The 24,448-nt window shown below is 46.8% G+C and overlaps 1 protein-coding gene across 1 annotated transcript; it reads right to left on the reverse strand.

The window, feature by feature from the left end:
• Window positions 1-2,566: 2,566 nt before the first annotated feature.
• On the reverse strand, window positions 2,567-24,297 carry Calr3 (calreticulin 3). Its single transcript, XM_048442815.3, has 9 exons — window positions 24,140-24,297; window positions 23,942-24,043; window positions 16,838-17,041; window positions 13,076-13,170; window positions 8,446-8,634; window positions 5,357-5,452; window positions 4,640-4,771; window positions 3,435-3,527; window positions 2,567-2,772 (listed from the first exon to the last, which is right to left on the reverse strand). Exons 1-9 carry the CDS (start codon window positions 24,228-24,230, stop codon window positions 2,629-2,631), a joined length of 1,146 nt encoding a protein of 381 aa, XP_048298772.1. The 5' UTR covers window positions 24,231-24,297; the 3' UTR covers window positions 2,567-2,628.
• Window positions 24,298-24,448: the final 151 nt, after the last annotated feature.

The following is a 24,448-nucleotide window of genomic DNA, read 5'->3' on the forward strand; positions in this document are numbered from 1 at the left end:
CAATCCCTGACTTCAAACTCTACTACAGAGCTACAGTACTGAAAACAGCCTGGTATGGCATAAGAACAGACAGGAGGACCAATGGAACCGAAGCGAAAACCCAGATATTAATCCACATATCTTCGAACACCCGATTTTTGACAAGGAAGCAAAAAAATATCAAATGTAAAAAAGAAAGCATATTTAGCAAGTGATGCTGGCATAAGTGGATTTCAACATGCAGAAGAATGAAAATAGACCCATATTTATCACCATGCACAAAACTCAAGTCCAAATGGATCAAAGACCTCAACATAAAGCCAGCCACACTGAACCTTATAGAAGAGAAAGTGGGAAGTACACTTGAACATGTTGGCACAGGGAACCACTTCCTAAATAGAACCCCAGCAGCACAGACACTGAGAGGAACAATTAATAAATGGGACCTCCTGAAACTGAAAAGCTTCTGTAAAGCAAAGGACATGGTCAACAAGACAAAACGACAGCCTACAGAATGGGAAAAGATCTTCACTAACCTCACATCAGACAGAGGTATGATCTCCAAAATATACAAAGAACTCAAGAAATTGGACACCAAAAGATCACATAATCCAATTTTAAAAAATGGAGTACAGACCTAAACAGAGAACTCTCAACAGAGGAATCTAGAATGGCTGAAAGACACTTAAGGAAATGTTCAACATCCTTAGTCATCAGAGAAATGCAAATCAAAACAACTCTGAGATTCCATCTTACACCTGTAAGAATGGCCAAGATCAAAAACACTGATGACAACTTATGCTGGAGAGGTTGTGGGGAAAGGAAACACTTCTGCATTGCTGGTGGGACTGCAAGCTGGTACAATCCCTTTGGATGTCAGTGTGGTGATTTCTCAGAAAATTAGGAAATAACCTTCCTCAAGACCCAGTAATATCACTTTGGGGTATATATTCAAAGGATGCTCAATTGTGCCACAAGGACATGAGCTCAACTATGTTCACAGCAGCTTTGTTTGTCATTGCCAGAACCTGGAAACAACCTAAATGCCCCTCTACTGAAGAATGGATAAGGAAAATATGGCACATTTACACAATGGAGTACTACATAGCAGAAAAAAAGACAGCTTGAATTTTGCAGGAAAATGGATGGTACTAGAAAACATTATTTTGAGTGAGGTAACCCAGACACAGAAAGACAATTATCACATGTACTCACTCATCAACATAAAGCAAAGAAAACCAGTCTACAAACTGCAATCCCAGAGAACTTAGGCAACAATGAGGACACTGAGAGAGACTTACATAGATCTAATCTACATGGGAAATATAAAAAGACAAGATCTGAGTAAATTGGGAGCATGGGGACCTTGGGGGAGGGCTGAAAGGGAGAGGGAAGAGACAGAGAGGTGAGCAGAGAAAAATGTAAAGCTCAATAAATATCAATTAAAAAAAACCGCCATAACCAAGGCAGCTTATAGAAGAGTTTATTGGGGGTTACATTTCCAGAGTTCTAGAGTCCATGACCATCATGGCACTGGAGCAACGGCTGGCAGCTTCTCTCTAATCCAGAGACAGCAGGCAGAGACACACTGGGCCACGTGTGGGCTTTTGGAACCTCAAAGCCCACCCCCAGGGACACGCCTCCTTCAACAAGGCCACACCTCCTGTCCTTTCTAATAGTGCCACTCCCTAACATCTAAATGTATGCACCTATGGGAGTTATTCTTATTCAAAGCACCACATAGACAAAAACACTTATAAATAAATCTTCCAAATAATTTAAAAGAAAACTAGGGGGGCTGGATAGATGGCTCAGTGGTTAAGAGCTCTGGCTGCTTTTCCAGAAGACGAGTTCAGTTCCCAGCACCCATGTCAGGTGACTCACAACCACCTGTAAGTCCAGTTCTAGGGAATCCAACGCCCTCTTCTGGTCTCCATGGGTACCTGCATGTGGTACAACACAAACACACGGAAACGCTCCGAGACACACAAATTTTTAAAAAATTAATAAATCTTTAAAGTAAAAAAAAAATTTTTTTTAATTCATTTTACCGGGCTGGAGAGATGACTCAGCGGTTAAGAACACCGGCTGCTCTTCCAGAGGACCTGAGTTCAATTCCCAGCAACCACCTGGTAGCTCATAATGATGTGTAATAAGATCTGGCGCCCTCTACTGGCCTACAGGTATACATGCAGGCAGAACATTTTATACATAATAAATAATTTTTAAAAAATCATTTTACCATGTTTTATTTCATGAAAATATTTAAGAGGTTCAAAAAAAAAAGTATATCATTTATGGCCAGATTCTTACAGGTCTCGGGCTTCCAGTGGTCTGTTCTTTGTAGAAGAAACTTTTTAAAGACATTGTCGCACTGTGTGACTAGGGCTGCCCTGGAATGTGATATATAAACCAGGCCAGCCTGAAACTCGCAGAGATCTCTGCCCCAAAGTCCCGAGATTAAAGGTGTGTGCCCCACAGGCAGCCGAGGGAAACCTCCTGATCTATGCACTGGGAAAGATTAGGGAACCCCAGCACACACATGGAATTGTTTTTCAGGAACAGGACAAATGACCATACAGACGTGTTACATTCAGAGTGTATTAGTGTGGAGGCTGGGCCAGTCCTCTGCATCCAGAGTGGGGACGACTACAGCTCGCCTTGCCTGTGGTATCTACTGAAATGGTTGTCGTGCCTGCGGAACTTCCCCATCAGCAGCTCCTCCTCATCCTCCTCGCGGGCTTTTTTCACTTCTTCCTTGGCCTGTATGGCATCCATTTCCTTTTCTGGACCCTGGAGGGACAACAGTAGGAGAGGCCTGAGCTGGGGCTCACACAGAAGAGCATGTGAGTTCAGCTGGTAGAGTGCTTACGCCTCAGTTAATGATGCTTGCCCAGCACTGGACTCAATAGCCAGCATGGGAAAAACTGGGCGTGATGGTGCACCTGCACACAGGCACAGGGATCAGAAGTCCAGGGTCACCCCTGACAGCAAGGTGAAGACCAGTCTGGAGGACTGTGAGACTACCGTCACAGTGCTGTCACACGTCCGTCATCCCAGCACTTGCGAAGCAGACAGAAGAGTAGATTCCTATGAGTGACATGGTGAATTCCACTGCAGGCAAAGCCCTACCAAGACGCCTCCCTCTCCAGAAAACAAGGGCCGCAGGAGTGGCTCAGACATACTGCTCTTCCGGAGGACCGGAGGGCAGTGCTTGGCACCCACACAAGGCAGCTCAGGACTGATCTAACGCCATCTGATGGCCTCTGTGGACACTGCACTCATGTGCACAGATGTAATTACAGATAAGAAAGAAAGCCAGGCTTGATGGTGCACACCTTTAGTCCCAGCACTTGGGAGGCAGAGGAGGGTAAGTTCGAGGTCAGCGTGGTATACGGAGTGGATCTTTGTCTCAAACAAAAAAAAAAAAAGTGAGCTGGGTGTTTTGTGCCTACCTTGGTCTCCCCCCAGGTGGCCTTGCCAAACCGCTCTGCATACTCTTCATCATCTGTGATCAGGAAGTTATCAAAGATGGTTCCAGATCTCACCTATGGATGGAAATGGGTCCTCATTAGTGGAGGCGATGCACAACCTTTCTCATGAGCAGGGGTGCTTAGTTCAGTACGCACCCATGATCAGCTAAACCCATTTCTATGATAGCAAAGCATAATCCAGGTGGGGCTCGGGGTGACCCAAAGGTGGAGCACACACTTACAATGCAGGAGGACCTGGATTACATTGCTAGCACCTAAGTGTGGCTAGTGGGCATCAACTGGGGGCTAGCTGGGACAGAAGCCCAGGCATCACCGCTAGTGCATATCCCACAGCTGACAGGAGTGACAGTCAGCTCCAAAGGAAGTGGCTTCTAAGGGGTAGAGACGTCAGGCACATGCTATGTCTTCAAGACCACATGCAACTACCAATGATAACAAAAGTGTTCAATGAAAAGTAACTATAGGCTGGGGCTCGAGAGAGGGCTGGAAGCTAAGAGTGCTTGCCACTCCAGCAGCAGCCTGAAATCCAGTTCATAGGATCCAACCAGGTGTCTCACGACAGCTTGGAACTCCAGCTCCATGGGATCAGACACCCTCTTCTGGCCTCCAAGGACACTTGCACGCATGTGCACAAATACAATTCACACACAGCTATAAAAAATAATACATCAAGGGCTGAAGAAATAGCTCAATAGGTGAGAATGCTCACTGAGAAAGCATTCAAGACCTGAGTTCAAATCTCCAGCACCCACATGGAAAACCAGACATGGTTGTACAGGTGCCTATGACTCCCAGTATTTGGGGGGCAGGAAGAGCAGAGGCAGGGGATGCTGGGGCTCACTGGATGCCAGACTTGCTCCAGGTACCCTCTCTCAAAGGAGTAAGACAGAGTGACATAGTTAGATACTAGACATCTTCTTCTGGCTTCTGCCCATGTGTGTTTAACACACACACACACACACACACACACGGAAAAACAACAGTTGTGTACTAAGCGGGTTATGTTAAAGTTCAAGTTATTAAATCAGCAGGCCATGTGGCATATACCTAGCATCCCAACACTCGGGAGCCAAGGCAAAAAGATAATGATTTCAAGGTCAACCTGGGTTACACAGCAAGGTTCAGCCCAGAGCTATTATAGCAAAGCAAACTTAAAGCCAAGTCACCTGCCACAGCTCCAGACCAATGGCACCGATGTTCTCGAACTCTGAGAGGTCATACTGCGTCAGGTAGTGGGAAGGCTTCATCTGCCGGTGGAGCCACACATCTTTATCGATGCCCTCAGGTTTCAGGCCATCCTGGAAAGGTAGATGCTTGCCAGGCTTGGATCACAGGCACCAGAAATGGTTTGTTTGTTTGTTTTTTTCCTATCCAAGGTGGCTAGTTCACCAAGGACCAATATTCCATGAATCTTTCTGCAACTTATAAAAGGAATGCAAGTCTTTTCATTTCCCCTACTTAAAAAAAAAATCCAAGCAAATCTTTTAGCTTCCCTGACCTGGTTAATAACATTTTTTTTTAAATTAAAAGCACTATGCCTCTCATTCTTGGAACTTGACAGCCTGCAGCTATCCAATCCCCCTTCCTTTCATTTCCTTTGCATAAACTCTTTCAAAAGTAGCCAACCTCAAAAGACTGTACGATCAGGTTCCCTTGAGTCACAGTCACTACCTGTGTTAGAAAAAAAACTAAACAAACTTCCCGCCCATGTGCTTGCTAGCAAGCTTGGGTCATGATGTGTCATTTTTACAAAAGGAAATTGTCTTGCCAGGTTACTTTTACTTCCTGTGACACCGAGAATATTCTTTTCTAACAGCACAGGTCGGGACAGAGGCAAGGACCACTACAAGGGTCCAGAGTCACTGCAGGAAGAAGCCACACACCTGGTACGGTGGCTTTTGCAGCCAGTCCCCATCCAGTTCACTGTTCCAATCGCTTGGCTTGCTGGCACCTGCATCCAGAAAATGCTTTTCCCAGTCCTTCAAATATAGAAAGGAAAGCATGACGCCAGAGGCACACGTTTGTATTACATTTGTTATGCATATGTGTGCGTGTGGTGGTCAGAAGACAACTCGCTGGGGTCAGTTCTCTTCCACCACGTGGGTTTCAGGTGATGTGGGAGTACCCTCTGGATGCTGTGATTACCACTAATGAATAAAGAAACTGCTTTGGACCTATAGTAGGGCAGAATTTAGGCAGGGAAAACTAAACAGAATGCTGGGAGAAAGAAAGGTGGAGTAGGGAGAAGCCATGTAACCCTGCTGGAGACAGACACTGGAACTTTACCCAGTAAGTAATGGAAACTGCTTTGGACCTATAGCAGGGCAGAACTTATCTAGGTGAGGAAAACTAAACAGAATGCTGGGAGAAAGAAAGGTGGAATAGGGAGAAGCCATGTAGCCCCGCCAGAGACAGACACTGGAACTTTACCTGGTAAGCCACAGCCTCGTGGCGATACACAGATTAATAGAAATGTGTTAAATTAATATGTAAGAGTTAGCCAATAAGAAGCTAGAGCCAATGGGCCAAGCAGTGGTTTAATTAGTACACGTTCTGTGTGGTTATTTCGGGGCTGAGCAGCTGCGAACCAACAACATCCAGGGTTCAGATTCAGGTCCTCATTGCTTAGCAGCAAGCATTTTTCTTGCTGAGCCATCCCCAGAAAATTCTTTAGCGTAGATGGCAGGGGTACCTAAGGAGCCAACATGCTCAGTGGAGCTGGGACAGAGCTCAGATGGCCTACAGAAGATGGTGGGCACCAGAATATAGGCTTGAAAAAACTAGAAACAGATTAGCAGGCCAGGTCTCTAACTCCTGTCACAATATCCTCTCCTGTTCACTAGAGTGGTCTCCAAGTGTGGTGGGTAGTTTTATGTCAACTTAACAGAGCTGGGGTCATCCGAGAGGAGGAAGCCTTCAGGTGAGCCTGCCACAGAAGAAGCAAGATGTGACTGCCTCGCTGAAAAAAGGTACCGAGCCATGTGGCTAGCATAGACAAGAATAATGGGCTAATATAAGTTATATGAGTTAATAAGAAGCTGAACTAATGGGCCAATCAGTTTATAACCTGAAAAGAAAAAAGTAATTGCCTCCATAGGCTTGTGGTGCACACCATTGAACCATTGATCCCAGAACTTGGGATGCAGAGCCAAGCGGACCTCTGAGTTTCAGGGCCAGCCTGGTCTACAGAGTGAGTTCTAGGAAAGCCATGGCTCTAAAGAGAATTCCTTTCTCCAAAAACCAAAATAAAAGAGAGAGAGAGGGAGAGAGAGAGATGGGGGAGGGGAGGAAAGAAGGAAGGAAGGAAGGAAGGAAGGAAGGAAGGAAGGAAGGAAGGAAGGAAAGAAGGGAGGGAGGGTAGCATTAGGTCTTGCTTATTGGGGTTTATGTCCTGCCCAGTTCCCACAGCTGTTTAGCCTCAAAGAAAATCACACAGAGGTCTCCATAACTTATAAACTGATTGGACCATTAGCTCAGGTTTTTTATTAGCTCTTGTAGCTTATATTAACTCATTATTCTTATCTATGTTAGCCACATGGCTCGGTACCTCTTTCAGTGGGGCAGGTCACATCTTGCTTCTTTGGTGATCTGGCCCAATCAGTGTTTATTTAAAACATAATTGACAGAATACAGACAATTCTCCCGCACCACTTTCCCCTCTGGGTTTCTTTTTTTCTTTCTTTCTTTTTTTTTTAAGAAACCCATTCATCCCAGTCCTGCCCAGACCAATTAGCGTTTATTTAAAACATGATTGACAGAATACAGACAATTCTCCCACACCAAGGAAGGAAGGAAGGAAGGAAGGAAGGAGGAGGGAGGGAAGGAAGGAGGAAAGAGGAAGGAAGGAAGAGAGTGGAAGGAGGGAGGGAGGAAGGAAGGAAGGACATTCCTCCATAAGACTGGGTTGTAGGCAGTTTTCTTTTTTCTTTTCTCCTTATAAGTTTTTTTCCTTATAGTTAAGAGCAGTCAGTGCTCTTAACTAACCACTGACCCATCTCTCTGGCCATCTTAATTAGTGGTTGATGGGGAAAGCTCAGCCCATTGTGGATGATGCCATCCCTGGGCTGGTGGCCCTGGGTTCTCTAAGAAAGCAGGCTGAGTCAGGAAGTAGTGACACATTCCTTTAGTCTCAGAGCTCAGGAGGCAGAGTCAGATCTCTGTGAATTTGGGGCCAACCTGGTCTACAGAATGAGTTCTAGAGGTACTTAGAGAAACCCTGTCTCAAAAACAAACAGAAAAAAAAAGCAGGTTGAGCAAACCATGAGGAGCAAGCCCATAAGCAGCATCCTCCACGGCCTCTGCATCAGTCCCTGCCTCCAGGTTCCTGTCCTGTGTGAGTTCCTGTCCTGACTTCCTTCACTGATGGAACCCTTTCCTCCCCAAGTTGCTTTGGCCATGGAGTTTCATCACAGTGATAGTCACCCTAATGAAGACACCAAGGCTGTAGGACTGCCAATCCCACCAAGTGACATGTGTGCCCTGTCTGGCTTTTGTTTGTCTGTTGGTTTGTGTGGTGGATGTGATAGGTTTCGCTCTCTTCAGCTAATTTTAAGGTGGGAACAGGGAATGAGGGGGAGAAACTGCATAGGAAACCTCATGACAATGGAGCACCAGAAAGCTACAGGCCAGAAGCAAACTATCTTGGGCTATTATTATTCCCTGTGAGAGCCTGTCCCTGCATCAGACCTAATATCTGTGTGAGTAATGGCCAGGCCCCACAATGGCCAGGCCTGTGAGGAAGAGGCAGGTAGACTTCTGTGAGTTTGAGGCCAACCTGGTCTACATAGTAAACTCCTGGTCAGCCAGGGCTACACAGTGAGTCTCTGTGAAAAACAAACACCCCATTAAAATTGTTTCTGCAGTCCCTTGAGTGTGTGCCCAGTCCTCAGGGAGAGAGGTCTGTGTGGGCAGGGATGCAGTGCAGGGAGTCCCCAAGGGACTCCACCGCATGCCCAGGCTACGGCCCACCTACCTGGGCTCTGCCACCGTCCACCTGGTCCCAGTCCCTAGACTCTGCTGATGGAGTTTCTGCTTTCTTCAGCGATGTCAGGTTCCAGTCATACTCAATGCTGCCGGACTCAATGGACTGGCCGTCAACTTTCACCTCGTAAGAAAGATCTGGCCTTAAAATCAGGGTGTAGAGGTGGGTGAAGCCATCAACCTGCACAGAAGCCACAGTAAGGAGCACTTTTATTGTGTGTCCAGATGTGTACTTTAGAACAGGAAGGAGGGGTGGCAGATGGCTCAGTGGGGGAAGGCACTTGCCACCAAACCTGGTGACCTGAATGCAACCCGCAGGACCCACATTGGTGGAAGGAGAGAAATGACTCCCACAAGCTGTCCTCTGACCTACACACACACACAACACACACACACAACACACACACACAATACACACACAACACATACACACACAACACACACACAACACACACACACAACACATACACACACAACACACACATACAACACACACACACAACACACACACACAACACATACACACACAACACACACACTCAGAGGGCAGTGCAGATAAAACAGAGCTGGGTGTGTTGGGGGTGGCACAGGCCTCTGCCCCTAGCATTTGGGAGGCTGAGACAGGAAGACCACAAGTCTCTGGCTAGCCTGAGCTACAGTGCAAGACCCTGCCTTAAAGCCCAAATCAACACGCTAGTTATGGCTCACAGCTCTAAGGCCAGCACTTGGGAAATAGAGGCAGGGGGATTAGGAGTCCGGTGTTATTTTCAACTATGTAGCAAACATCTGTTTTGTTTTGTGCTCATTTGTGTGGGGATCAGAGGTTGGGTCAGGTTCCTCCTACTATTGTTGCCCTCCTTATTTTCAGACACAGGGTGTCTGGAGCTCAACAACGTGGCTAGACTGACGGCTGCCTCCTTACGACCCAGACATCAGCACTGGGTTTACAGGTTGGGGCTCAAACTCAAGTCCCTGGGCTTCTTCAACAAGCAGCTCCTTCCTGAGCACCTTCCCGAGCCCACCTTTGTCCTTTTTGAGACAGTGGCTCACTCCATATACTCCAACCGACAGCTGCCCTCCTGCTTCAGCCAGGTGCCAGTCACCACACCCTGCCTCTCACTGAGTTCTTTGATGTCTTTTGAGATAGGGTTTCACTCTATAGCCCAGGCTGGCCTGGAACCCATGGTGATCCTCCTACCTCAACTTGAGTGCTGAGATTACAAATTGGTTTTGGTTGTTTATGCTGGAGCTCACAGGTTTATAATTTTACATTTCAGCACCATAAAATGCCAAAGTCAACCTTTTTGCTGTTGCTGCAGTTTCGAGATAGGGTTTCTCTGCATAGCCCTGGTTGTCCTGGGACTCCCTCTGTAAACCATGGTGGCCTTGAACTCAGAGATCCACCTGTCTCTGCCTCCAGAGTGCTGGGACTAAAGGCCACAGTGCCCAGCCAAAGTCATCTTTTTATCTGAGTTAAAAAAAAAAATACAATGACATTTTCAACTTGTCTTTCTAGGCCCCTCCCACATTTCTCCAGATTTCTTTTTATCTGTTCAGAGGACTTGGATTTTCCTCTTCTACCATGTAAGGCCCAGGAATTGAACTCAGGCTTCAGATTTGGCAGCAAGACCTCTGACCCACTGAACCATCTCACTGCCCTATCTCCAGATTTTCATAGTTAGAAAGTTGACAGAATCTCTGCTGTAAACCCAGACTCCTGACAGGGCACTGGGAGTCAGAGGTCATGTGAGGACGGTTCTGGAACTTTTCAGCATCAGAATCTGGGCTAGAAACCTAGTCCTCTCAATATAGAATACATATAAGATATGTTTATAATATAATGATAATATATATTATATTTGTATCCATGTGTATCTGTGTATACACATGTGCATCCTTAGAGTATGGAGGTCAGAGCAGACTAGAACTTTTGGAAGTCGAGTCTCTCCTTCCATGTGGGGTTCAGGGTTCAACCTCAGGTTGTCAGGTTTGGTGGTTTTTCCCACTGAACCATCTTGACAAACCCTTGTTCTTAGATTGTTTTTGTGTTGTGTGTGTGTGTGTGTGTGTGTGTGTGTGTGTGTAGAGTGCACCTTTAATCCCCACACTCAGGAGGCAGAGGCAGGCAGATCTGAGTTCAAGGTCAGCCTGGTCTACAGAAATAGTTCTAGGACTAGCTAGAACTAGCTAGTTCTAGTGTGTGCATGCTTCTGTGAGTGTGTGTGTGTGTGTGCGCGCGCGCGCACGCACACGCGTGCACTTATGCATACAGATGCCTGTGGAAGCTAGAAGGGGGCATTGGATGGCACATGGTGGAGTAAGGCAGTTGTGAGCCACCTGACATGTGTGCTGGGATCTGAACTCAGGTCCTCTGCACTCTTAACCCCTGAGCCATCTTTCTTTCCCTAGTCTTCAGTTTTTAATAGAGCTCTTCACTGTTCTAGCTCCTTGCTGATATGAGGAAGCAGGCATGGGAAGGTCCTCTGGCAGCAGGTTATGGGAGAAAATCCATAATATTCGGGCTGGTGGAAACTATTCTGTGACACGTGGCTGGAGGACTCTGCTCACCACGCTAAAAGCGGCCTCAGGCCCTCATATTCTTGGAAGATTTTCTCTGCTTTTGAGTGGACAGAACACAAAAATGGTTTTTTGTTTGTTTGTTTTTTGGGTTTTGTTTTGTTTTGTTTGAGACAGGGTTTCTCTGTAGCTTTGGAGCCTGTCCTGGAACTAGCTCTTGTAGGCCAGGCTGGCCTCGAACTCAGAGATCCACTGCCTGTGCCTCCTGAGTGCTGGGATTAAAGGCGTGCACCACCACCACCACCACCCAGCTACAAGAATGTTTTTAAAAGCATGCAGAAAGTAGCCTTCAAAATGATTAAAAGCTGTTATTTTTCTAGATGTGGTGATGCATACCATTAATGCCCAGCTTTTGGGAGGCAGATAGATCTCTGTGAATTTAAGACCAAGCTAATCAGGGTTGCATAATGAACCCCACCCCCCAACAATAAACACAGCCTGCCGAGGCCAGAAAATGGTTGGTTCCCTGGAATTCGAGTTGCAGATGGTTGTGAGCCTCTGTGTGGGAGCTGTGAGCACGAGCAGCCATCTCTTTAGCCCCTGTACATTTCTTTTCTCTGTGTGTATGTGTACAATGCATATGTGTGCAGAGACATTTGTATGTGTATGTGCCTGCATGTTGAGACCGGGCACTGAGGTCACACATCTTCCTCGACGGCTCTCCACCTTCCATACTGAGGTAGCATCTCTCTGTACTCAGTCACTGATCTAGCTGGTTAGGTAGCCTTTCCCAACAGCACTGTCCCATCCTGCCGTATGCTAGTGTAGGACTTTAAAACCAAACCAATACGCTGGTGTGGTAGCTCACTCCAGTAAGCCAAGCAGGACGGTCAGGAGTTCAAGGTCATCTTTGGATACACAGGAAGTTTAAGACCACCCTGGGCTATGTGAGACCTGATCTCAAAATGGAAACAAACCCACAAAGTCCTCAAGTTCCAGTGTCACCCTGAGCCCTCAAGCCCCAGCCAGTGTCACCTGCCTCTGTTGATTCTAGGACTGATCAGGAGAGTTTTATTCTAACTAAAGAGGTAGAGGTGCCCCTGTTCAGCAGGGACTAGACAGAAGAGAAACGGTATTTCCCACTCCCCTCAGAAGGAGTAAAATGCCTAGGGGTGGTGGGAAGGATTTATTAGCCATCCAGCCGGGGAGGCATCGTCTGGGACAAACCCTTTAAAGTGGCCTTTCCTTATCTTTTGCTAAAATGTTCCAGGGCAGGGGATGGCGTTTCTGTCCATTGCTTTATAGTCATTTACACACGCAGTCCCAGACTGTGTGATAAGCACACCCAAAGCGAGTCTGGCTCCTTTGCTCTTCCCCCACCTCTCCTTTTTGAAATAGGGTTTCTCTATGTAGTCCTGATTGGTCTGCAACTCACTGTGTAGACCAGGCTGCCCTCAAACTCAGAGAAACCCTCCTGCCTCTGCATTCCTAGTTCTGAAATTAAAGGCCCATGCCACAATGCCTAGCTCTTTTTTTTCTTTTTTTTTAATATTTTTTTTATGTTTTATTTAACTTTATCTTATGTGCATTGGTGTGAAGGTGTCAGATCCCCTGCAACTGGATCTTTAGACAGTTGTGAGCTGCCATGTGGGTGCTGGGAATTGAACCCACATCCTCTGGAAGAGCAGTCAGTGCTCTTAACCACTGAGCCATTTCTCCAGCCCCTGCCTAGCTCTTTTATTTGTCTTAAAATCTGAGTGAGGAGCCAGGCAGTGGTGGCACACGACTTTAATCCCAGCACTCGGGATTCAGAAGCATGCGGATCTCTGCGAGTTCGATGCCAGCCTGGTCTACAAGAGTTAGTTCAGGACAGGCTCCAAAGCTACAGAGAAACCAGATCTCGAAAAAACAAAAACAAATATTTGCATGTGCAAGTACGTGTGTACACACACATACATACACACACAATTACAAATGACAAGCTTAAAAGAAATAAGGGAAGGAGAGAAAAAAGGAATAAAGGAAGGAAAGGAGGGCAAGGGAGGGAAGGAGAACAAGGGCTGATGGAGAGAGCCGCTCACTCACTGTGACATTAGTGTGCTCACCTTGCATCTGATCGGCTTCTTGTTCGAATGATACTGATTTTTGAAATATAAGATAACATGAACTTTCTTGATATCAAATCCACAAATATCAGGTCCTAAAAAAAAAAAAATTAGGTGCTCTCAATTTTCTTCCAGATTGCATCAGCACACAGAAACACTCAGTTAAGCATCCTCCTCCAACACAGAGAGCAGACACATTTGTCCGGGGGCACTCTGACTTCACCAGAAGACACTGAAGCAGAGGTCTGATGCCTGGCTCCCTCCTGCCAAAGACACCTTCAACCCCACTGTGACTCAGCACACACAAGAAAACAAGGCCCCGGGGGCTGGAGTTAAGACCACTGACTGCTCTTCTGCAGAACCCAGGTTCGATTCCCAGCAGCCACAAGGCAGCTCACCACTGTCCGTAATTCCAAGATCTGACACCCACACGCAGACACACATGCAGACAAAACGCCAATGCACATAAAATGAAAAGAAATCATTTTAAAATTTTTAAAGAAAGAAAACAAGGCCCAACTGGGCAGTGTCCACCCCTGAGCTCACAGTGCTGGGAGGCCCGAGGCAGGAAGACCACTGATTCCAGCCTGGGTGGTACATACAGCTCCTGACTCAGAGCAAAACAGCGAGCTGGAGAGAAGGCTCAGAAGACAATGTTGCTTGCCCCAGGCTGAGAGGGAGGTAGCCCACTCCTGCACTGTGTCCTCTGACTCCGCATGTGCACTATGGCACATGCATGCCTCGCATAAATAAATTATAAAGGATTATTTTGTGTGACTGTGTGTGTGTCTGTGTATCTGTGTACATGTGCATGCCAGTACCTGTGGTGGCCAAACGAGGAGTCAGATCCCCTGGATCTGGAGTTACAGGTGATTATGAACCGCCCATCTCTGGTGTGAGAACTGAACTGAGGTCCTCCACTAGAGCAGAAAGCATTCTTAACCACTGAGCTGCCTCTCCACTCCCCAAATATACATGTCCTTTAAAATAAGAAACACTTTAATGTTTGAATTTAATTCAAATAAAAAATTACAAGAAAATAAAATACAATTTTAAAACGCACAAAAAGAAGCCAGGTGGGGGTGGTGCATGTCTTTAATCCCAGCACTTGGGAGGCAGAGGCAGGCAGATCTCTGTGACTTCAAGACCAGCCTGGCCTACAAGAGCTACTTCCAGGACAGGCTCCAAAGCTACATAGAGAAACCCTGTTTCAAAAAACAAAACAAAACAAAAAGCACAATAAGAGCTAAGGCATTTTGTGCTGTTTTGTCTTTTTGCTTTTTTACAGTGGTGAGAGTGGGTTCCAGAGGCCTCACACTAGCCAATCAAGCGCTCATCATTTGGGCTACAATGCAGTCCAAAGAATTTATAACATTTTAGCACAAGGTGTGTATGTTCATGTGTGTGCATGCTTGCATGTGTGGTGCATACACATGTGGTGTGGGAAGTCCTTCTGTATATGTGTTGCTTTTATTGGTTAATGAATAAAGAATCTTTCTTGGTCTGTGATAGGGTAGAGTAGAGCTGGGGGTGGTGATGGAGACAACTTGACTAAACTGGGAGAAAGAAGGCAGAGTCAAAGAGACACCATGGATCTGCCAGAGGAGAAAGAAGACCACGCCTCAGGGTAAAATATAAAATAACGGAAACGGGTTAATTTTTGATGTAAGAACTAGCTAGCAATATGCTTAAGCTATTGGTCAAACAGTATTGCAAATAATATATTTCTGTGTGTTTATTGAGGGACCCGGCGGGACAAAAACCTCTGCCAACACACATGAACGTGTAGAATGCTCTGCTTGTGTGCACATGCTGAGGGCAGAAGGAAGACTTGAGGTTTTCTCTATGAGTTGCCATCTTACACCCTTGAGACAGGACCCTGACTGAGCCGGAAGCTGGTCCTTCCAGCCAGATGGCCAGCCTGAGGCGTTCTTAGGGGTCTACCACTCTCTACCTCCCAGTATTGGGACTGTAGACACACACAGTCATGCCTGGCTTTTTATGTGTGTTTTGGGGATTTTTTTTTCTTCTTTAAGATTACTTATTTATTTCGTGTGTATGTGTGTGTGTGTGTGTGTGTGTGTGTGCTCTATCTGCATGTTCATCTTTATGCCAGAAGAGAGCATCAGATCCCACTATGAATGATTGTGAGCCGCCATGTGATTGATGGGAATTGAACTCAGGACCTCTGGAAGAGCAATCAGTGCTCCTAACCACTGAACCATCTTTCCAACCCCATGTTTTGGGGATTTAAACTTAAACAGAGTTACCCCCTGAGCTATCTCCCCAATATTTATTTTATTTTCTACATTTTTAGAGGGGTTTGAGACAGGGTGTCATTGTAGCCCAGGCTGGCCATAAACTCTGTAGCTAAAGATGAGTTTAAACTCCTGATCCTCCTACCTCTACCTCCCAAGAACTAGGATGATGCCTGCTTTCTGAGGTGCCAGGGATGGAGAAAACCCGGGGCTTTCTGCATCCTAAGCAGGTGGCATGCTAGCAACTGAGCCCAGCCCCAGCCCACACTTGAACTCTTTCAAGCTTTACCACACTCTGAGAAGGGGCCAGAAAGTCCATCTCCCTTATCTGACAGTCTGGACTTGATACTCTTCCCCAGAGTTTATCACTTTGGGGAAGGTATGTTGACTTTACCTGTCCCATGTCCCCACTGAAACCCCAGACTTTATCACTGTTTTGAATCTCTGAAGGCCAGGTCTTGTTATTTAACCAGTCAGGCATCCTGCTTTCAATTTCTCTGCCTCCCTCCCAGGTGCTAGGGAGGCAGGATTTACCATGGGGAGGTGTGTTTATGACCACCATTAACATCTCACTCTCTTTCTCTTTTTTTGCTTTTGTTTTGTTTTTGTTTGTTGGGGTTGGTTTGGTTTGATTTGGTTTTGGTTTTTGGTTTTTCCAAACACGGTTTCTCTGTAGTTTAGAGCCTGTCCTGGAACTCACTGTGTAGACCAGGCTGTCCTCGAACTCACAGAGATCTGCCTGCCTCTGCCTCCCGAGTGCTGGGATTAAGTGTTCCCCACGGCCCGGCTAGCATCTCACTCTTTAAATGTATGCTTTCTGCTCACACCTTGTAACACAGTCACGTTGAGGACCAGTGAGTGAGATGACCCAGTAGGCAGACACTTGCTATCAAGCCTGAAAGTCTGAATTCAATTCCCAGAACTCAAATGGAGAAAAAAAGAACTGACTCCCTCAAGTTACTGGAGCTGCAGGAATGGCTCGGCTGTAGAGAGTGCTGGCTGCTCTTGCAGAGGACCCAGATTCTGTTCCCAGCACCCATATGATAGCTCACAACTGCCTGTAACTCCAGCTCCAGGAAAACTGACGACCTCTTCTGACCTCTGCAGTCATCAATGGACATGTTGCACACACATGCATGTAAATTAAATGAATTTTAAAAAACCTCGAAAAAAAAAACAGGTTCAGATTCAGAGTCCTTTGGCTTTTTGATTTTTTGGATTTCTGTATGTAGCTTTGGAATCTGTCCTGGCATTCGCTCTGTAGACCATACTGACCTCAAACTCACAGAGATCCACCTGACGCTGCCTCCTGAATGCTGGGATTAAAGGCATGTGCCATCACCGCCCTGCGGCTCTTTGATTCTTAGTCCCGAGAACACTCAGCCTGCATTGGTGTGCAGTGCTGACAAACCTTGGGGCAGATAGGCTCAATACTACTACATCAGTCCTGTCGGCAGAGCCTCCGTGTGAAGTTGGAAACGCTTGCCCTCCCTGCTGAACTCACCAAACATGATGTAGTACTGAGACTTTCCGTTCATATTCTTCTGATCCAGGTCGGAGGGAAATACCTTGATGTAGCCACCACCACAGTCCATCTTCTGCTCATGCTTCACTGTGTACTGGATTACCAGGGTCTTCCCTTTGTTGCTGAACGGCTTGAAGCTCGCAGAGATGGCATAGAAGCGGCTGTTCTGAGTTGTCTGCAGGCCTTCCAACAGAAAGCGAGCATGATTGAGTCAGCAACTTGTAGGGACCATAAATTCATGTCACCAGTGACCCCCCAATTAACAGAGGTCCTGTTTGCATTTCCCACCGTGCACAAAGCAGCCGTAGTGTGCTTTTCTACACCATGAATATGTGTTACTCTCATTGGTTAATAAAAAGCTGACAGGCCAGTAGCTGGGCAGAAAGTTAGGTGAGAAAACCAAACTGAGAATGATGGGAAGAAGGAGGGCAGAGTCAGAGAGATGCCAGCCAGCCACCCAGCAGACATGCTAGAGGACAGGTAAAGCCATGAGCCATGTGGCAATGCATAGATTTCACTAGAAATAGGTTGATGTAAATGTAAGAGTTAGCTAGTAACAAGTCTGAGCTACCAGCTGAACATTTATAAGTAATATTAAGCCTCTGAGTGGTTATTTGGGACCGGGAAGTTGAAGGGTCCAAGAATAAGAAAATAAAATGTATATTTCAGAAATAATACTGTAGTAATAAAGAAATATAAAGTTTTAAGTCTAGGAGAATGAGAACAGACTGTCAGCAGCTTTCTCAGCAGATCAAGGATCAGTCATTCACAGTAAGCTATTTTCTTAGACACTTAAGAAGCCTCCATCAGCCTAGGTAATTTCATTTTATAACTGGCTATTCTATTTACAAGGCCAGAGCTTCTCTCTGCAAACTGAGACTAGTGTCCTGGCCATCCTTAATAAACGACGGATATGAACTGAGCTAACGTCTAGGGGACAGAGAAACGTGACCTCTGGGTTAGGCACTGTCTCTGTTATGGGAAACTGGCACCATCAAGGGGGAGGCATGGGGCTTCAGTATACACTGCCTGGAGGAACCAGGAGAGACAGAGGACACGGTGCAAACACCTGGTTTAGCCAATGAGCTCTGATAATGAAGGTTATAAAGTATGGCAGTCTGTATCTGAGTTTCACCTTGAGATAGTGTGAAGAACTTTCTGCTGTCTTCTAAGTTCCCAGCCTAAGAACCAATTAATTCTAATTTGCTAACCTTCTGATATTACTAGCAGTCCCTTTTTCTAACTAATTGCTAAAGACATCTGTTTTCTTGCAATTAGTGACTTTTGCTGTAATCTCCTCTGAAACATATTTCTTGATAGCTGCCTAGTTACCCATGGATGTTAGAACCCACTCCCCTCCTTAGGGTCTATGTTGACTGACCTGGGAAAGATCATAAAAACTCTTTTGTTCAGACCTAATGCTTGGTGGCCCAATTATAAAAAGATGAGATCAGAAACCAGCCTTTTGCCACAGCCTAACAAACAGCATCTCTGGCTGTGGTCTCAGCTAGCTGATAAGCTTCTGTACCCCGCAGTGTTGTTTTTTTTTTTATTCTTTTTTTTTTTATTTTTAAGTTTGCTTCTGGTTTTTCTGGAATCTGGTTTTTGGAATAAAGATTGCTTCTGGTTTATTAGACTTTGGTGGTCTGTCCCCATCTTTGCGTGACCCTCCTAAAACCAACACAGTCAGGACAGGAAGCGTCCACCTACAGCCTTGTGCCGAAGTATACCGTAACAAGCTCTCTGCTGTCAAGACCTGCACTTCACACACCCAGACACCTGTGGACTTAAGATGCATCCTATGCTGGGGCCAGTGAGAGGGCCCAGTGGGTGAGGGTGTTTGCGACCGAGCCTGATGGCCGGAGTTAGACACTTGAGGACCCATGTCATAGAAAGAAGGCCAACTCCCAAAAGCTGTCTTCTGATTTCCACATACATGTCAAGGCACTTCTGCCCCTCTATACTATCACACGTGCCTGGTACACACACATCACACACACACACACACACACACACACACACACACACACACAATTTACAAAAATACAGGATCTCACTATGTAACTCTGGCTGTCCTGGAACTCGATTTGTAGACCAGGGTGGCTTTGAACTCAGAGATCCCCTGCCTCTGCCTCCCAAGTGCTGAGAACACAGGACCTGGCACATCCTCAGCACTGGCTCTCCCTCTGGATCACATCCTCAATTCCACCGCTGTTAGACTTTATGTTATAAAATTCCTAAGCCAGGGTGTGGCTCAGCTGGAAGCTCAGCTACTGGGCCAGAGACCTGGGGCTCCATCCCCAGCACCATATAGAATGGGAGTGGTATATCCAAGTAACTGGGAGGAGACAGAAGGGCCAGGCATTCGAGGCCAGCCTCGGATACACAAAACCACCTCAAAATCAACACAGCAGGTTAATAAGATGGCTCAGCAGATCAGGGTGCTTGCTGCGAAGTCTGAGTGGGGTCCTTAGGACCCACATGGCAAGGGGAGAACCGACTCTCACACATTGTCCTTTGATCTCTATATGTGTGTCTTGGCAAGTACACACACACACACACACACACACTTAAAAAGCAGAGGCTGAGCCGGCGGTGGTGGCGCATGCCTTTAATCCCAGCACTTGGGAGGCAGAGGCAGGCAGTTTGCTGTCAGTGCGAGGCCAGCCTGGTCTACAAGAGCTAGTTCCAGGACAGGCTCCAAAACTACAGCGAAATCCTGTCTAGAAAAACAAACAAACAAACAAACAAACAAACAAAAAGCAGAGGCTGGAGAGACAGTTGAGATTGTGAGAGTCCTCACTGAGGTGGCAGAAGAAGGACCCGAGTTTCAATCTCCAGTGCTCCCTTGAAAAAGCTAGGTGTGGTAACACATGCCTGTAACTTCATTGCTAGTGTGTGTGTGTGTGTGTGTGTGTGTGTGTGTGTGTGTGTGTGTGCCTAGAGACAGAAAGATGGTTGGGGCTCACTGGCCACCATCCAAACTCCAGGTTCAGTGAGAGACCCTGTCTTAAGGGAATAAGGTGGAGAGTGACAGGACACTCTGATCTCTTCAGTGCACACACATGCCTATACCACACACCTTAGATATAATATCAAAAAGCTTAATTTGCTACCCTAATTTTGATGAGGCAAGAATATAGAGCCAGGTGGTAGTAGCACAGGCCTTTAATCCCAGCACTCAGGAGGCAGAGACAGGTGGATCTCTGTGGGCTGGAGGCCAGCCTGGTCTACAGAACGAGTTTCAAGCCAGGTTCCAAAGCTACAGAAAAACCCTGTCTCGAAAAACCAAAAAACGCAAAAGAATCTACAATGAAGGCTGTAGAGCTACTGAAGAAAACAAAGCACTACTTTTTTTGGAGACAGGTCTCAAGTAGCTCAGGCTGGCCTAAAACTCCCCATTTAGCCAAGTATCTTAGTCAGTTTCTGTGCTGTGATAAGCACCATGACCAAAAGCAATCTGAGGAGGAAATGGTTTACTTCAGCTTACAGGTCATAGTCCACCATGATGGGAGGTTGGGACAGGATCCTGGAGGTAGGAGGTGAAGCGGAACCATGGAGTAAGGCTGCCTACTGGCTTTCTCCTAGGGGCTTTCTCAGCCTACATTCTTATATTCCCCAGGACCAGAAGGGGTGCCACTGTCCACACTGAGTTGGGTCTTCCCACAACAGTCACTAAGGAAATCCCTCACAGGTTCCTCTACAGGCCAACGCTACTGACACACTTTTCAATTACGGGTCCATCATCTCAGACGACCCAAGTTTGTGTCAAGTTGACAAAAAAGCAGCCAGCACAGCAGAATAGCCTTGGACTCCTCATCCTCCTGCCTGTACTGTCAGGGTTCTATGACAGGTGTGAGGCATAATGTCCAGTTCTGATGCATTTGTTTTCCCTTGCTACCTGAAGGCAGTTTAGCTGAACAGGTATGGTGTCATATCCTAGCATGCTGAGGGCTAGGGGCTGAGGCAGACGGATGGTGAACTCCTGGCCAGTCAGGGATACATATTGAGACCCTATCTCAAATAAACCAAAAATAAAATTGGGGCAGGAGAGATGGCTCAGGAGTTAGGAGCAGGAATCAGGGGCAGGAGAGATGGCTCAGGAGTTAGGAGCACGGATTGCTCTGGTAGAAGACCTAGGTTTGGTTCCCGCACCCACATGATGGTTCCCAACAGGGTGTAACTCTTGTTCCAGGGGATCCAATGCTCTCCTCCAACTTCTGCAGGGGCCACACAGTTGGTGCACAAACGTGCAAGCAAGAAAAACACTCTACACAGAAATAATTTAAAATATTAAAATAAAAAATTATTGTGGCTGGTTGAAGTGGCTTGTGTCTTAAACCCCAGAACTGGGGAAGTAGAGACAGGCCCATATCCATGAGTTTGAAGCCAGACTGGTCTACACAGCAAGACCAGGCTAGTCAGGGCTACATAGTGAGACCCCCATCTCAAAATAAACAGCAGAACCCAAAACCAGTAAATCAAGCAAGCAATCAACCAAACCCCAAGTTCCCCAAAATGAACTTAGTATTTTGTTTTTTGCTCCTTCCTTCCTTCCTTCCTTCCTTCCTTCCTTCCTTCCTTCCTTCCTTCCTTCTTTCCTTCCTTCCTTCCTTCCTTTCGTTTTGAGACAGTCTTTCTATATAGACCTGGCTGTCCTTGAACTCACAGACATCTGCTTGTGCCTGTCTCCTGCATGCCACTACACCTGGCTCTTTTAATTTTTAATTTATTTTGTATGTGTGTGAGGGTGAGGGGAGAGAGCATGCGCCATAGCACACATGTGAGGGTCAGACTCCAACTTGTGCGAATCAGGTTTCTCCTTCAATCATGCAGGGAGTTAGTCTTGGTATCAAGTTCCTTTACTTTACCTCAGTGGTCCAAATTTGGTGTTGATCCACACATCTAAGCCTCAACTCCAAGCTAGCTCCCCATTCCCACACGGGATTCAGAGCCCTACCCCACTCCTACCCCCACAGCCAGACAATCCCAAGGGTCACACAATTCCCCACTTCTGTGTCTAGGTGCCATATTCTCTCCTGTTACCATCTTTCCATCTGTGACTGATAGGTCATGGTCCTCGGAGACCATGCAGGGACTCCAGATTTCCAGAGCCCCAGGCACCAGGCCTTATCTGTTGTTCTTATAAAACAGGGTTTTGTGGGACAGAAAAATCAGTGGGCAGACAACAGCCACATCCTCTGGCTCATTCATGCCATAGTTGGCTTGTTTTACCCACTTCAGTCATAAAGCTTGGGGTGGGGAACTGTTACTGCTTTTAAAATTATTTTATATTATTATTGATACTTCTTTTTTTCTCCCTCTGAGACAGGGTCTCACTATGTAGCCCTAGCTGTCCTGGAACTCACACTGTAGACCAGGCTGGTCTCGAAGGCAGAGATCTGCCTGCCTTTGCCTCCCAAGCACCAACTGCTGGCTTCTTAGTTGGAAGTTCTGACCTTTCTCGCCCCCTCCCCCGCCCCACACACCTCCCGCCCTTCACCCCCACCCCCACCCCAGCTGCCTTCCTCCTGCTCTCACCACACTGTTTCTGTAGTGCAGAGGCTCTGGGCAGGCTAGGCAAGACTGAGCCCCACCCCCACTCTGGATAGGGTACGTTTTAGACCTAGTGGGTCACCAGATCTCTGTTTCAATTCTTCAGCTACTTTGTAGCATCCAAGGGATATGTAAATGAGCTGCTCTGTCTGCATTTCATCTGTGGTGCAGATGTTTCAATAAAAACTTTCCCAGCCTTGGGGTGGTGGCTCAAGCCTTTAACCCCAGCACTCCGAAGGCTGGTGGATCTCTAAGATTCGAGGTCAACCTGGTCTACAGAGCGAGTTCTAAGACAGCTAAGGCTGTTACACAGAGAAACCCTGCCTCAAGAAACCAAAATGAAACTTCCTAGCATAGTGGAAGAATCTGCAGTACCAGGCCAGTCTGGGCTTCCTAGAGAGAACCTGTCTCAGATAAAACATCTTTTTTTTTTTTCTCCAGACAAGCTCTCATTTAGCCCAGGTTGTCCTTGACTTGCTATGTAGCTAAGAATGACTTTGACCTTTAATCCTCCTGCCAGTATCTCTCTAATTTTATTTATTTATTTATTTGAGACAGGGTTTCTCTGTGCAGCCTTGGCTGTCCTGGAACTTGGTCTGTAGACCAAGTTGCCTTCAAATTCACAGAGATCTCCCGTCTCTGCTTCCCGAGTGCTGGAATTAAAGGTGTGCATGACCATTGCCCGGTTAAAGTTTACATTCATTAGCCAGGTATGGGGCTGCATGCCTTTAATACCTGCACTAGAGAGGCAGAAGCAAGGCAGGCGGATCTGACTGAGTTCCAGGGCAGTCAGGGCTACAAAGACTATATCTCATAAAAATAAAATAAAATAAAAATTACATCTACTTATTTATTTTGTGGTGTGGGAGCATGTGTAGTGGTCAAAGGACAACTTGTAGGTATAGATTCCCTCCTTCTACCCTGTGGGTCCTGGGGATCAAACTCAGGTCATTAAGATTGGCTATAAATCCTTTACTTGCTGACTCATCTTGCTGGCTCCATTTTTCATTTTAATTGCCTCTGTTTTGTGACAAGATCTGACTATATCTTAGGCTGGCCCAGAGCTCACTATACATAGCCAGGCTGGTCTTGAACTTGAACTCCTCACACATGTGTGCCACAGCCTTGTTCTAATTTTCATGAAGTGAGACGATTTTGCACAACTACTGAAAACGTACTAAAACAGTCAGTCGTTCTTGCTGGTCCAGTTATCATTCCAGTACTCAAGAAGACTCCTGAACACTTGGTTGCACTCCAACGCTCAGGGTACACAGCCTCCCCCAATCATACATAGGCTACATAAGTAACCAGTACTTGAGAGGCTGACCCAGAAGAACTGCTGGGAGTTAGGGAGTTGAGACTGTCTCAACTAAAACCAAAATAACCCCACCAATTTTAATGGAAACCTGTACAAGGTAGGGCAGAGCCTGCATGTGACTCAAAGCTGTGACTTAAGCGGTGGGTGCGCCGCCAGGATGCCGTGCGGCTTTCTAACGCCACTCTATTTGCTCCACACTCTACACTAACCTTTGTCTTTCTCTTTATGCCCATAGAACTTCCCCGACGAGACTCTGAAGTGGCCGAACTGGGAGTCATTGGTGGACTGCACCCAGCGGTTCCTCCAGCGCTCTGTGGGGAGACAGGAGGGTTAGCGCTGCCAAATGCTAGGGATGATGAGCACGGATGGTGGACCAGAACACCAGCCACCACGGCCATCGCCTTCACCTCCATCTAGAAACTCCTCCTGGAAGTACACAGTGGCCAGCGCCACGCGCAGCATGCAGATGGCCCAGAGCGACACCCGGGCCCGGGCCATCGTGGCGCGCGCGACTCTCGCTCTTCGGCTCTCAGGCGTCTGCCCTGCCCACCAGGCGCGACCCAGAAACTACAACTCCCGTCATGCCTAGCGATTGTGACCTGAGGGTCCCTGAGAGTGCACATTGGAACTACCACTCCCGTGACGCCTCGCGATTATGACCTGAGGCGCTCATTGGTGGGTGGAGCGCGGTGTCCGACGGGAGATGTAGTCTCCTG

Source organism: Myodes glareolus, chromosome 23 (assembly GCF_982192425.1).
Source record: "Myodes glareolus chromosome 23, mMyoGla1.1, whole genome shotgun sequence".
In the NCBI taxonomy this organism is placed as follows: Eukaryota; Metazoa; Chordata; class Mammalia; order Rodentia; family Cricetidae; genus Myodes; species Myodes glareolus.

Coding starts and splice junctions, on each gene's coding strand:
- Calr3 (XM_048442815.3), bottom strand. CDS start 24,230: ATGGCCCGGGCCCGGGTGTCGCTCTGGGCCATCTGCATGCTGCGCGTG. Junction 24,044..24,139: donor GGAGGAGTTTCTAGATGGAG/GTGAAGGCGATG, acceptor GTCTCCCCACAG/AGCGCTGGAGGAACCGCTGG. Junction 4,772..5,356: donor TGCAAAAGCCACCGTACCAG/GTGTGTGGCTTC, acceptor CTACCTTTCCAG/GATGGCCTGAAACCTGAGGG.